The sequence below is a fragment of the Pleurodeles waltl genome, chromosome 6 (assembly GCF_031143425.1).
Source record: "Pleurodeles waltl isolate 20211129_DDA chromosome 6, aPleWal1.hap1.20221129, whole genome shotgun sequence".
NCBI lineage: Eukaryota > Metazoa > Chordata > Amphibia > Caudata > Salamandridae > Pleurodeles > Pleurodeles waltl.
In genome coordinates, this window is record NC_090445.1 from 330,993,486 (window position 1) to 331,006,737 (window position 13,252).

Consider the following 13,252-nt stretch of genomic DNA (forward strand, 5'->3'; position numbering starts at 1 on the left):
ACACCTCTAGAAAAATTAGAAGAAACATATGTGAGCCGAGCATCAAGACCTCATCGGGAAATGCTTTTAAGCCACTTTCCAAGGAAAAATAATAATTGGAATACATATTTAATGAACACAAAACTATCTCGTTATTTGTTCCCATTCTCCACAAGCTCTGCACCCGCAACCTGCATCTCAGAAACCCACATTTCAAGTCACTTGCGGAGCAAACCAAAAGTGGGAAGGAATCGTTAGGCCTCATCTAGTTAAAAATTCATAATTCTTCCTGACTCCATGATTACACTGATGTAAGTCTGCTGTTACTACCATGTTCTTATAGTAGATCCCAACCTTCAGATTGCTGTCAAAAGGATTCCCAATTAATGTTATGACAATTTGTCTTAGCCTTTCCACGGCGTGAGCCAGCTTTCATTAAAGTCCAATGCTTGTGTAGAGACAGTAGGCACTACGTCACATCTCCAGCAAACTATGAACATTCCCTGCACAAAAAGATTACCAATCATTCTAGAAGGATTGCATGCTCTTCTTTTGATAGCAACCCAAAAACAGATGACCTCCTCCGATGGTGTGGATGTTACAATGAAATAACTGGTCGATAGATGAGTAGCTGATCAATGTTGTAGGATGCAAATGAAAAACCTTGGACTGACTTGGCTACTCATACATTGACCTAGGTAAACTTGAGAGCTCTGTTGAACACACTTTAAAGAACGTCCTGACAGTTCAATTGGAAACAACTAAAGAGTAGAGTTTTATTAAATTGTAAGCCATAAAAGTGGATGAAAATGGACCTAAAATATTCCAGGAACTCTCAAATTTATAAAAATGTATACAACAAAAAATAACTCAGAGAAGCTATCTAGCTGCCATGTTCAAGAATGTCCTGATATATCACCTGTCCTATCCCACTGCGCATGTTTTTTCCTTTAAAAAAAAAAAAAAAAAAAAAAAGAATCTAAGATATTTAGAAGTACAGATTATTAAGAACTTTAAAGTGGGAAATCATGAAGGAAACTGAGACCAACCGCAAGAGCTAGGACAGACAAAGCGTTATCATGGGTGAATGGATGCAGTAGGTGCCCACAGCAAAAAACATTGCCATCATCTGACTTACGTCTCTGTAGCACTCCAAGTGCTATAAGACTAAGGCACCTGACCTCCTTTGCAGCCCAGGCTCTGAATGACCTAATTCAGCCATATATATTTGTAAGATCTAGCAGATTTCAGGTGTGTTTGCACCTACTGTCTGGGTGTAACATTCATCTGCATGCGATGCATTTCAACCACTGGTCCTTTAGCTGAACACTCACTACACCACAAAGAGCACAAGGACACAAGTTCATACTAGTTGTGCCATTCAGTTCCTATTGTTCAGCTTTTTAGCAGGCCCCACCTTTCCCCTTCCAGCGAAACTGACGTCTGTGAGCACACTGCAGATGTCCCATGTTGTTTTATGTTGAGCACCACATAGCACATAGCTCTGCTTCACTGAGGACATTCCACATAGCACAGTGGCTACTGCCCCTTGAATGGGTGATCAGAAGGTTGACAAAGTCGGGCTTAGGTATTTTACTCATACACCAGAGAGAGGAGCCTACTCATTATGAGTGAAAACCTTCCAGTCACCCAATGCTGGTAACCTTATCCTCCCCTAAGTCTGTGTGTTCAGTCTTGGAGACCAATGAGATATGAAATCCTCTGTAATGATCTGCAGCACGCGACACAAGAACTGTTGTTTCCTACACAAGGTAAGGTCCTTTCGGCTTCTCTATATTTGGAACTTCCCCAATTGTACAGCTGATAATTTGAGTTCAGCCAGTGAATAGATACTATGATTTTTGCTCAAGCTATTTCTAGATGAATGTTTTGTTGGTTTCGTTAGCCTCAAGAATGAGCAAAGGGGGGAAAAAAAGAAAAAAAAAAAACAAGAGTTGGACAAGTGTGAGAATGTTTTAGGGAAACCCAACATGAATTGAATCAAGACTTGGAAAGCTGAGACGTCATTTTTAAGAGCTAAAGTAGAGCTGAATCCCATTCTAAGCCTACAAATGGAGAAAGCTGTCTTTTGTACAAAAGAAAAAGGAAGGGCCGCTCTATAACCTCCCTGGTGAGCTTGGGTGTCAGTATATATTGAGGTAAATGGCCAACCAGGGCATCATTTACAAGTTTTAGATTATTCAGATGTCTTTGAAGAGGCATATAGACTCAACTCAGAGAAATTCAAGACAATATCAAAAATAGAATACAATGGGAGGCGTACAAATAGGAAGATATTCAGTCAATGAGATTTAAAGTTTAAACCAAAAAAATTTCATTTATCAACATGAGGGAGATCAGTTGGCATAGATCACTCATTCATCATCAACAGAAGGAAAACAATATATGCATAAATTCAGAGTTGCCTTTGGTAAATGTATGATCCACTCTTATTTTAGAACTAGTCCGTAGAGTGTAGCATTTTAGTTATGGATTGAATTTTCTTAATCATAGGATCTGAACCAAGAAGTATAACCACTGTCAACATTTGGTTTTCTGGTTTACTGTACAACTGAGACCATCTTCAGGACTGCATTGCATAGGGATTCATTGATAGAACCCTAAATGATTAAACCTCTTTTGTAGGAAGACCAGAACAGATTGTTAGGTGTGATTAATAGTTGTGCAAAGGCGACTTTAAGCACTGACCGGTGGTTGTAAAGTTTAACTCAATTGTTCTTACTTGAAAGGTTCAATGCTGAACGCAAACAATAAGATGTGTTATGATTTATCTCCTTCAAGCATGTGATTTAGGGTCTAGGAACAACAGGCAAGACAGCTCAGACACTGAGCAGCAGTGGCCACTGTTTAATTTAAATGCCTCTTATTTTATTTTTTATGTTGACATTGATTGCTCTGTTGACTGATTCTATAGGTCTCTTTGCGTAGCCATCCAAATAATAATCTTTAAGCAAACTTATATATGAGCCCTGTGTTGGTCATTTACGTCAGTATAAGTCTTTTGTAAAAGGTTCATGTATCGAGAACAAGGTGAAAGGTCTAATAAGATTTAAGCGAATTCATTGCAGACCGTTTGTTATGGTCAGGATAGATTATCTATTGTAGATTGTGTGGAGAGAACTGCAACCTCTAAGGTAAACATTAATCAGCAGATAAGTGTTATGAAAGCCTTTATGCAGTGGAACATTTCCATGCTCAAAATCAGATAGATGTCTTTCTTCTATGTTCTTTATCAAGTTTTATCTTCTTCTCAGCTCAGAGGATTTTGCAGGACCGAGACGAGGCTTTCAAACATTTTTTCATTAACAAGGTTCCCAATGTTAACAAGCATTGGCAAAGCAAACAGGTCTTGCTTATGGGCGAGCTATTGCCTTTGGCAATCAGGTGTGGGTGGTGAACGGGAGGACAGGTGGGGGTGGTGAACGGGAGGGCAGGTGGGGGCTGGGGGATTTTAAACAGTTAAAAAATACAGGAGCACAAGCAAGCAACGAAGATTAACAACTAAAAATATTTTTTTCCCTTTGGTTTACAGTAGTGTGGGTGTACCGTAAGTGTAGATTGTATGTGTTTTTGATAATAAAGTTGCCTTTAAAATTTTGCTGATTTATTGATTGAAACAAATAAATGAGAAGCAGGAGTGTGGATTTAAGCTGACAGTGATGTATACTAAAGTATACTTGAGGTTGTACGCTTACGCTCAACCTAAAAAAGTCATCACTTCTAATCTTCCCATATCAGTCTTTATTAGGGAATGGGCAGCCTTCACCCATCATCACACAGGTATTAAAAAAGTCTTTCATAGAGGGTATAGTCTCAGTTCCTGTCAAAAACACTGGTAGCGCCACTCCTGACAAACGTTTCCACTGTCCCAGCTTTTATTTATTTTTAACAACTTTCCCTCCATTACAAGGCCATCTTAGCTACAGAAGATTTTAGGGGGGAAAAAAACAACTTGTCTGTGCTTAGCTGCAAGCCTAATTAAAGACCATAATATTTTAAATCCTTTTTGCTCAGGCATCTCTCCCACACACAGCACCGAAACAAACCTGGTTAATATTTAGCATAAACTGCTACTAACAAGCGATGAACAGAGTATTCCCTAACTCATACTGATTAAGCTATTAGTAGCCTTTGTCACCGTCAACCTTCTGAAGCATGGTGGTATTGGAAGCCTCCGATCAAAACATACACTAGTTTGCATCCTTTCTTGAGATTAGGGGCCATATGTACGAACACTTTTTCCCATAGACACAGAATGGGTAAACACCTTTGCTACATCTGGCCCTAAGTCTCACTGTGTAAAGCTGGTGCCATCCAAACCATCCACTCTAGCAGTCACTATATTGTTGATTCATCTTGAGGGGCTAGAATAGAATGCAGAAAAGATACAAAAAAAGTCTTCACAGTTCTAAACATCTGTGCTCTTCTTCACACTGTCCATGTTTCCCATTTTGCTAACTGTTTCTTCAGAGTTTACAAATTCTGACACTTGAATTTCCTAGATGTGCTTTATTGATTGAATGCTGGTTTAATCCACCCCATAATCTTCTATGCTCTTTACATTGATTTCCATAAATTAATGGTGTGCGCTCTTCACAATTCAAAACTAGGTTATGGGAATGCCCTATTTGGTGGGTGTATTTAGGAGTCACAGCTTGTTTGTCTAATAACTCAAAACAGTTATCCACCTGCTTTTGAGAAAGGCTAACCACTAGTTATTCACACCTAGTTACATAGTACAAAAACATTGATAGCTATCAAACTAACATGTTGCTTTGGCCTCACACCTCCTTATCTCTCTCTCCTCGTCCCCATCTAACACAAAACACAAGCTGGCTGAAAATGTTCAGTATTATCACCCACATTTTGGAACTATCTTCAACTCAAGTTTTTGAAGTTCTCCTCTTGGAGGTCCTTCCTAAAGGGTTTCAAAAGCAGATTTACTGCAAATTACCTTGTCCTTCATGGCTTTTGCATGATGATGTTTTATTGCCTAGATATGGTTTAGTCCGTGTTGTCCTCTCCGCAAATAAATACAAAAATTATAATGACTTTGGATTGTTAAGAGGCATCAAAATGATGACCTTTTGGGCTGTAATAAGAGTCAATGGTTATTGATGATTTGGAATTAGTCAAATAACTAGATCTAGGTGGTTTCACTGCAAAGATTTTGCAAATATAAAATTTTGGAAGAATTTGTTTCTTTCTTACAATATGGTTCCAAGAGTTGCCATTCAGAAGAATGTAGGTATTGGGCCTAAAGTGATTGGATGTATGCACCTTATATGGAAGGTGTACAGTGAGTATAAGGTGGATACTTTTATTATGTTTAACTCTGCGTTTAAGGGTAATTGTGTAATTTATTTTGTTGAATATGCAGAAACAGATGAATATTCATATGCCAGTCATTCTGGGGTCTACGTAATTGTTAAACAGGGCTTTTCAAGGGAGATGTATTGATGATAATGTAAAGCTGATAATTCATGGTTTGAGCAGAGGAAGAAACTGCCATAGTGTTGACGGCCTCCGTAACAGTTTTGATAAGGTTAAGTGCAATGATAATAAAATCTATGTTGAGCTAGTTTGGCCTTTGATATGGTTTCGTTAGATTATTAGAACTCTGTATTCTGGAGGAAATGCCAAGTATTGACCGCAGGTCTTATAACAGAAAAGTTTGAATTGAGAAGAGAGAAAAAGGAAAAAAAATGTCATCTTTCTCCAAGATTCCTATTTGACATGGTTTTTTAACTTTGGGGTGAACAGTGGCACTAACCTTGGTTGGAGGTATTATAAACCAAGCATTATTTATGTTGATAAAGTAAGCAAGGGTGAAGTGGATAGCATGACTCTGGAATCCAAGGTTAACAGCAGTCTGAAATATCTTTTCAGCTTCACAAACTAAAACCTATTGCTGCAGATCCACCCGGCTCTTTGGGAACTAGTCTGGTTATTTGCTTGCTGTTGAGTGCTAGACTATGCTTACAGAAAATAGCTAGGTTTACATGAAAGCCTCTTAAAACAGGATGACCATTTGACAAGACTGTCACATTTCCCAGAGGTCCAGACACATTATTGATTGCGAGCAGTAGCCAAGCTGAAATTCAAGGTTTCCTGCGCTCCCACAAAAAAACACTGGCCAGCCCTAGTTTACTGGACATGTAAATTCCATGTACAAACATTAATATACAACGGCCCAACTCTCAAAGTCTGCTAGCGCAACCAAGATTTGCTCATAACACCGAAGCCTTTGGCCTTCTGAATTTTGAATTGCTGTGCATCTTGACTAACCATCTTCTAACGAATCAGGAAGACCTTAAAAAGAGATGTTTCTACTTTCCTCTGAACAATCATTTTCCCTTCGGCACATTCTGTGAGGTAGAGGTGCGCCATGTGAAGATCCTTTTAAGTAGCGAGTTCATTCATACATAGGTTCACTTATTTGTTCTCATACATCTAAAACTACATAGTGCAAGGTCATTACTTTTTGCACCTGTACAGTGGACAGCTCATTTCCCAAAAATAGGAACCTACCTTGGGCACCGCAGCTTGGAACACAAAGTCGCTGATGTCGGCTGCAGTTGAATTGCTGATGCTAGTGGTGATGACCAGTAGTGCTGAGCTAGACTCTGGCCTCTCAAAGGTGAACGAGACCTGTAGTCCATTCTTGTTGAACACCATAAGGGGAGGGATTGCTGCTACCAAGAGGAGAGAAGGCAAAATTGGATGATGTGAGATACAGAAAAATAATGCCTATGGCCAACAATGAAAGGTCTATCTTGCCTTTGTACTATGCACCGTGCCATGTCTAAAGCTTTGCATTCTGCACCTAAAGCTCTGGGATCCTCTCCTCATTATCCATGTGGTTACCTTACTAGCCTATCATGAAGGGCTCACCTTGTTAGGCTAGTAACAGTGATTTACACTGTGCTTGCTACAAACACAGGCAGAAACAGCAAGGCCTATAACCAAGGCCTATAACCAAGGCCTATAACCAAGGCCTATAACCAAGGCCTATAACCAAGGCCTATAACCAAGGCCTATAACCAAGGCCTCTACGTAACAGAAACAACCATGTCTTCTACAAGCTATTACAGGGGCAATAAAACTTAAGGCTCTGACTCCAATGCAATTTGATGTCATTGGTGATGTTGATGTGATTTGTGAGGTCAACGAACAGGTAATTTGTGGTGCTATCTGTGATACCATGTGCTGAGTTATTAGAAATACATTTGTCGAGAAGTATGGATTGTGTAGTTAACGTTTTATGTAATGTTTAATATTTTCTTTAATGAGACCGTGCCAACTTCATGCATTGAATTAGGTGACAGTATAGTTCTTTTTGGTCTTGAATGAGTCACCGAAACAATTGTTTTCTTTAAAAGAGTTTTGCAACCCTGTCAAGTTACATCGTGTGATAGGGCACATTTGTTTTCAATATCTTCAATTTACATTCAGGGATATTGTAACAACGGCTATGCTAGTACAGCGTAGCTTTCACTTTTTAGAAACATAATACATTGTACAAACCTAAAAAAGACTGGGCTGCCTGGAAACATGGTCATTCTAGGTCTTGAGCAGGAAAGGGTTGCCATCACTTTTACTAAAACGAAGTGACTATCACCATACCCCCCACTCATGAAATGAGAAAGAAACACCTTTGCTGGTGAACATGAACATTAATCTTTCATGTGACACTGTCAAGAGTAGAATGGTACCTGGTGTAGGAAGCACCCCTAGTAGGTCGAGCAAGATCCCTCCGTCGGAAGCGTTCTGAGCAACAAGAGGAGCCACAGGGATAACAGGGTTGCTATCAGACTCTCCCAGTAGGTCCAATAGATCTGTGACCTAAAAGTAACAAAAACATGTTCAGAGTAATAACTCAGGGGACGAAAAACCATCTAAGGCATACTAGATGATCCAGCATGTATAAGGTACAAAGGATGCTATATTAATATCAGAGCACCAGCAAGACCAATCATAAGTGTTGGAGAAGAAGTAGGGTCAGACCCTGTGTTTAGGGTGGTGGGGAACCACAGGCCAGATAAAGGCTAATGGGCTTTGACGGTCTGACTTGAGGTAATTTGCCACTGGTGCCCTGGAGTTGGCCCTACTATGGCTCTTCAAAGTGGGCAAAGTGCGATCCTGTCCATGCCGGACTCTTACAGTAACAGCAAGCAGTCAAGATCCAAGCTATGGAGGACAGTGACACCGACACAATCCCAAGACCATATGTTACCAGAGAATGTGCACGACTAGTTAGCAGAGGACGGCACTTCCAGCACTATTGTAAATCCCAAACACCATGGTTTGCAGTAGATGGAACAAGCAGGACTGCACTACCAATAGCACAAGGCCCTTTACGACAACGGGGTGCAGGAGATCAGGTATGCCTAAGGCATGGAGGACAGCACCCTTAGTGGGACAGCATCCCTTGACAACATGAGATGCAGGATATGAAGAGGATCCAGTCATGAAGAATGACGCAATCAGCAGCAAAGCACCAAATAAACTAGTGCCATTAGATGTAGGTGCCGAATCGTGCCCAGACAGAAGAGCATGTCTAATGCATTAGCCATTAACAGTTTACGTCATTTGCATCAGTCAATGCAGCAGCAAAGCACCCCCTGACACGGTTAAACATTTTGTTCTTACATGACTAGAGTGCTGGATGGAGTTCAGTGGTGGGACTTCCTCTTTGATACTAGGTGGTTTCTCCTCTTTTCTTAAGTCATCATCATCATCCTCATTATCGCCAGATTGCCCTTTGTCCATTAACGGCATTTTCTCCAATACAGCCCCTCTAGTGCGAAAGGAGACAAGGTTTAAAACAAGAGACAAGTGAGGGTGAAATGGAGAAGAAAACGAGAGAGAGTTGGAGAGGGTGACGCAAATCAATGGGTGATGATGCAAAGGAAGTGGGAACGTTTGAGAACAAGCACTGGCAAAGTCAATAGGTCTCACCTGTGAGAGTTATTGGATTTGGCAATGTTTTGTAGCCGTGCTTTACAGCAGTGTGGATGCCTTGCATAGTGGCTGAAACTATTTTTCAAAAGTGCTATGACGCAACCACCATTAATGCAAATTATTCTTTTAAAGTTCATTAGTGCTGGGTACATCATAGTCCTTTTGTAATTATTTTTAGCCATGCTGCACAGCAGCCTCGCTGCTGTGCAGCATGGCTCCAAAGCATTGCCAAAATCGGCAAAGCCCATGCTGCACAAATTGAACAAAAGGCAGTGGCAGTGGCAATGGTAACACCTATTGGCTTTGCTAATGGTTGTTAGGTCTCCGCAGAATACCCCTGTGAGTCTGGGAAAATCAGTTACTCTCTCTCTCTGTGAAAATATATATATATGCCATGTGGAAAATAATTCCTATAACAGTAAGAAAGCATTTGTGCCCATGTCTTAGTGAAAATAGATTTGGAAGCAGATAACTTCATTTGCCACAATAAAAGCAGATAATATCATATTTGAATTGCATGTGGCATAGTAAAACATAACTACAAATGGCAAGAGGTTCAACAAGGACAATGGAGAAGAAGAAAACATAAGTAGTGCCTCAATAATAGCGTGATTAGTGGAAGGACAGCAATCAAGCTGAAGCTCTCAATACTTGGTCCATGCTCCAGCTGAAAGTAGAGAAAGTGAGGCCAGCACGCCCTGCTAATTAGAAGGCTGCAAAATAAGAGTGCCCTGAAGCCAATGAATGTTAGGCAGTGGGCAAGTTGCATGCCCCTTCTTGTAAACAATATATTGTGCAAGCATGGCAGCATATCCCTTTAATCTGTCATTCAATGTTTGGTTGATTTCTGGGGAACCATCAAAGTTTTTTAAAGTGGAAGAGCTGGCCCTGAGAAACAAACAGATAGCAGAAAGTCAGTTTAACCCTCCTTAATGCCACTTGGCGACTTTAGCCTATTCCTGGCAGGCTAACAGTAGGCCCAGTGATGTGGAACCAGTCACGTCCAGTAGACCGTCATATTTCCGATGTATTCCATCTGATTTTAGCTAATTTTCAATCTGAATATCTAACGTATCCAGTCTATTATTTGAATATAAGTGAATCATCCCCATCCCTACTTGTATTTAAACCTACCAATCCATCACGAATACGCAATAACAGTGATAATAACTGCTATAAAAATACCAACAACATATAGAAATCTGAGGCACAATATGTACTATTTCCTGTACTTTGATTTACCCATCCACACTTGCACAAACTGACATGCACCAATAAACGACACAGACCTATTAGTCATGAACTGTATCTGCCTGCGTGAAGCTGCCAATAGTTACTTTTATTGAAACTTTGTCATCCTCCAAAGTGAGATGGGGTGGTCAAAGGTGGGCTGTATCAAGTGGAGGTGATCCCTCCAATTTCTTGACATATAACACATACCACCAGCCTTTCAGTTTTTCCTAGTTCTCCAGCAAATGCACATGCTCCCATTCTTCCCTCACTAGTAACATTACCGCCTGATCTTCACTTTCCTGGCCGAGACTAGTAGTCCATACCTCATATGGTCATATTTTTTGAACAGGGCGTTGTATTCCACAGCCCTCTGCTGAAGTTCCACGTCAATGCAGCTGCCGTAGATAGACACCACCTGCCGGATCCGGCTGAAAGGAGAACCACATGAAATACGTAACTACGTTATATATGGGTGTGAGGAGCATGCACAGTTAGCAACAAGCATTGGCAATGACATGTAGTGTGGCTCAAGTAAGCGTGCCCTGGATAACCAGCCTTAGCCCTGAAGTACACTCTTTTTCACACAGCAGTGCACATATGACTTGGTAAAATTACATAGACAGTCAATGTATGAAGTGGGGTAATCCATTGCACTGTGCTATATGCTCAGGTAGGCAGAAGCAAAATGTAATTGACACTTGAACAGATCAATTGGTGAAGAACAGAAAGCGCCTGCATGATTTTTATTAGCATTGTTGGATATTAAGAAGTTAAAAAACCTAAGGGGGGACTTACTCCACGTTATCTCTGAGGCGTGTGCTCAGCTTCATGATAGCGGTAAGTGCATATGCCCTTGTGGCAGGCAGCGACATGTGTGATTGAAGCACCCTCTCCAAAAGGTCCAGGACATCATCTTCTGATACCTGGAACAAAAAGTGAGAAGTTGTTGTCACCACAGAGGAATAAAGCATTTGTTCTCCAAAATGAAGACTACTCATCAATGTCTTCGCCTCCCACTACTTTTTCTTGCACCATGCACAGGTGGCTATGACAGTGAAGAGCCTCTGTGGTCTCTGCCATGGAATAAATAGTGTGGTAGAAATCAAGCTCTGTTCAATCAACAATCTATGGGGGCCTGTTCTGCATCTCACTAGTGAAATTTCCTGAATGCTGGGGAGCCCCTCTCCTGTTCTGGTATTAAAAGCTTGAGGACTACGGAAGCGTATCACAGGGATCAGGCTGCAGTTTTGGAAGCATTACCCTATATCATCCACCCACAGTGCTCCCTTGTGTGCTCTGGACATATAATGATGATGTTACTGAGGTCATCCACTGTGTCAAGCATCCTTCACAAATGGCAATCCAGAGATGCTCGATTTCGTCTCTTCTTCGTTTCGAGCCTAGAATAGAGGTTACCATGGGAAGGAGACGTTCTGCCTTGGAGGAACGTTGGTTAAGGTTGAATCTCTTCAGTTTGGGATTTCCCCTCTAACTATAACTCACTTGAACAAAGGGAACAGGTTCAACTTAAATTGAACCAATATTACAAATCCCACAATATAGTAAGGCAAATTAAAGTGCTGGACTGGAAGCTAGGTGGCCAGGTGACGATGTCATATGGGAACACCAGTGAAGGTCAAACCCAATGAAGGCAGCTTGGTGAGGTGAATTGAAACTCTCGAGAAAAAAGCGAGAGATCCGGGGACTACTTGAAGTCTGGGGTTGCAATAGTGCTTCAAAAAAACATTTTGCATTCAAAGTAACCCCTTTCCACCAATGCTAGCACACCGATGTGCTGGAAGCGTGTGTACCAGATCAACCCCTCTGCAACATTTGGGGATAGGATTTGCTCCTAAAAGAAAATGATAGAAACGGCTTGTAGCCTGTTTATTATGTTGTAAGGCTGCGCATCAATATACCACCTAGTACTGGGCATGTCTGGGTGGGTTTCTCTAAAATCTCTTTTGTCCGATTACGAGGTTGCTAGATGTTGGTACAGGGTTATCGGTGGTGGGAGGACAGAATGACTGATTCCAGACGGAATACCAGCACCAAAAAAAGTAACAATGGATTTTTTTATTTTTTTTTCACAGGAATCGGGAATGTTGGCTCCCTTCGCGGTCTTGCAGAGGTCGGCCGAGGCCAGGCTGTGCTCCTGCCACAGACCGATCTCTGAGGTGGTTTTACCGGTGGCAGGGCCACATTTAGTGAAACCAGGCCCAGTTCTCCGGACCTGGACTCGTTAGCTCCAGGGAGACCAGACTACCTATAATGGCCTGGAGCAGCACCTCCCAGCGTTAACGCTCCAGATGGCACACACTGTTTGTAGGTGTACGTGTCCCCTCCCGCTTATCTCCCTCAAGTGCTTTCGAGTTTGGCAGATTGGAGCACATCCTCGTCTCCGGCCTTTGTTTACAGGCGCCGGCTGGATTGTCGGTCATACCGTTGGCATGGAGAGCGCACTCGGAACACGCTGGACTTCCAGAGATCTAGCTTTTCTCGCAGCTAGAGAATAACTGCATATGTTTGGGTAAACCTAACCTGCAGTTAAATACACAGGCGGAGAATGGGCAGGTTTGTGCCATGCTGTGGTGTTGTATGAGCACCTCTACAATAGGGTAATCCACTGACTGCAACTAATGTGAAGCAGCCGCCGGATTATTGCAGATGTGTCACATTTTGACCTTCTTTAAATAAGAGCCTTTGCGTTTCCATATCAGTTTTTCCTGACATCCACTGTTAGTGTACTCCACTCTCGATGCCTTTATTTATGGTGTCCTTGGCATGTTTGCTTGTATGGGTGGCGCTCCCGACGGTCTGCCCTGAATGTCTGTAGATGGTGTCCCTGAAATCCTCTCAATGTTTACATATATGTCAATGAAATCCACTCATGGTATTTGTTGTGCGTGATGTCCCCGAAATCCCCTCAGTGTTTGTACATGCAGAGTTGTTGAAATCCTGCCATTGTTTGTGGTGCTGCTAAATCCTCTGTTTCTCTGGGTGGTGTGCCTAAAACCCCTGTCTCGGTGCTTGGACGACTGGTGCCCCTGTAATC

General features: G+C 41.6%; 1 protein-coding gene across 2 annotated transcripts in view; it reads right to left on the reverse strand.

Moving 5' to 3' along the window:
- AP1G2 (adaptor related protein complex 1 subunit gamma 2) overlaps nt 1-13,252 on the reverse strand; it is a 90,650-nt gene that overhangs the window by 10,033 nt on the left and 67,365 nt on the right. Inside the window, exons 16-20 of one of the 2 annotated variants that reach the window (XM_069238191.1) lie at nt 10,993-11,120; nt 10,521-10,625; nt 8,653-8,800; nt 7,716-7,845; nt 6,532-6,695 (exon numbers count right to left, since the gene is read on the reverse strand). In XM_069238191.1, coding sequence (XP_069094292.1) covers nt 6,532-6,695; nt 7,716-7,845; nt 8,653-8,800; nt 10,521-10,625; nt 10,993-11,120 — 675 coding nt within the window. The remainder of the gene's footprint in view (nt 1-6,531; nt 6,696-7,715; nt 7,846-8,652; nt 8,801-10,520; nt 10,626-10,992; nt 11,121-13,252) is intronic. The other variant, XM_069238192.1, reaches the window with a different exon arrangement.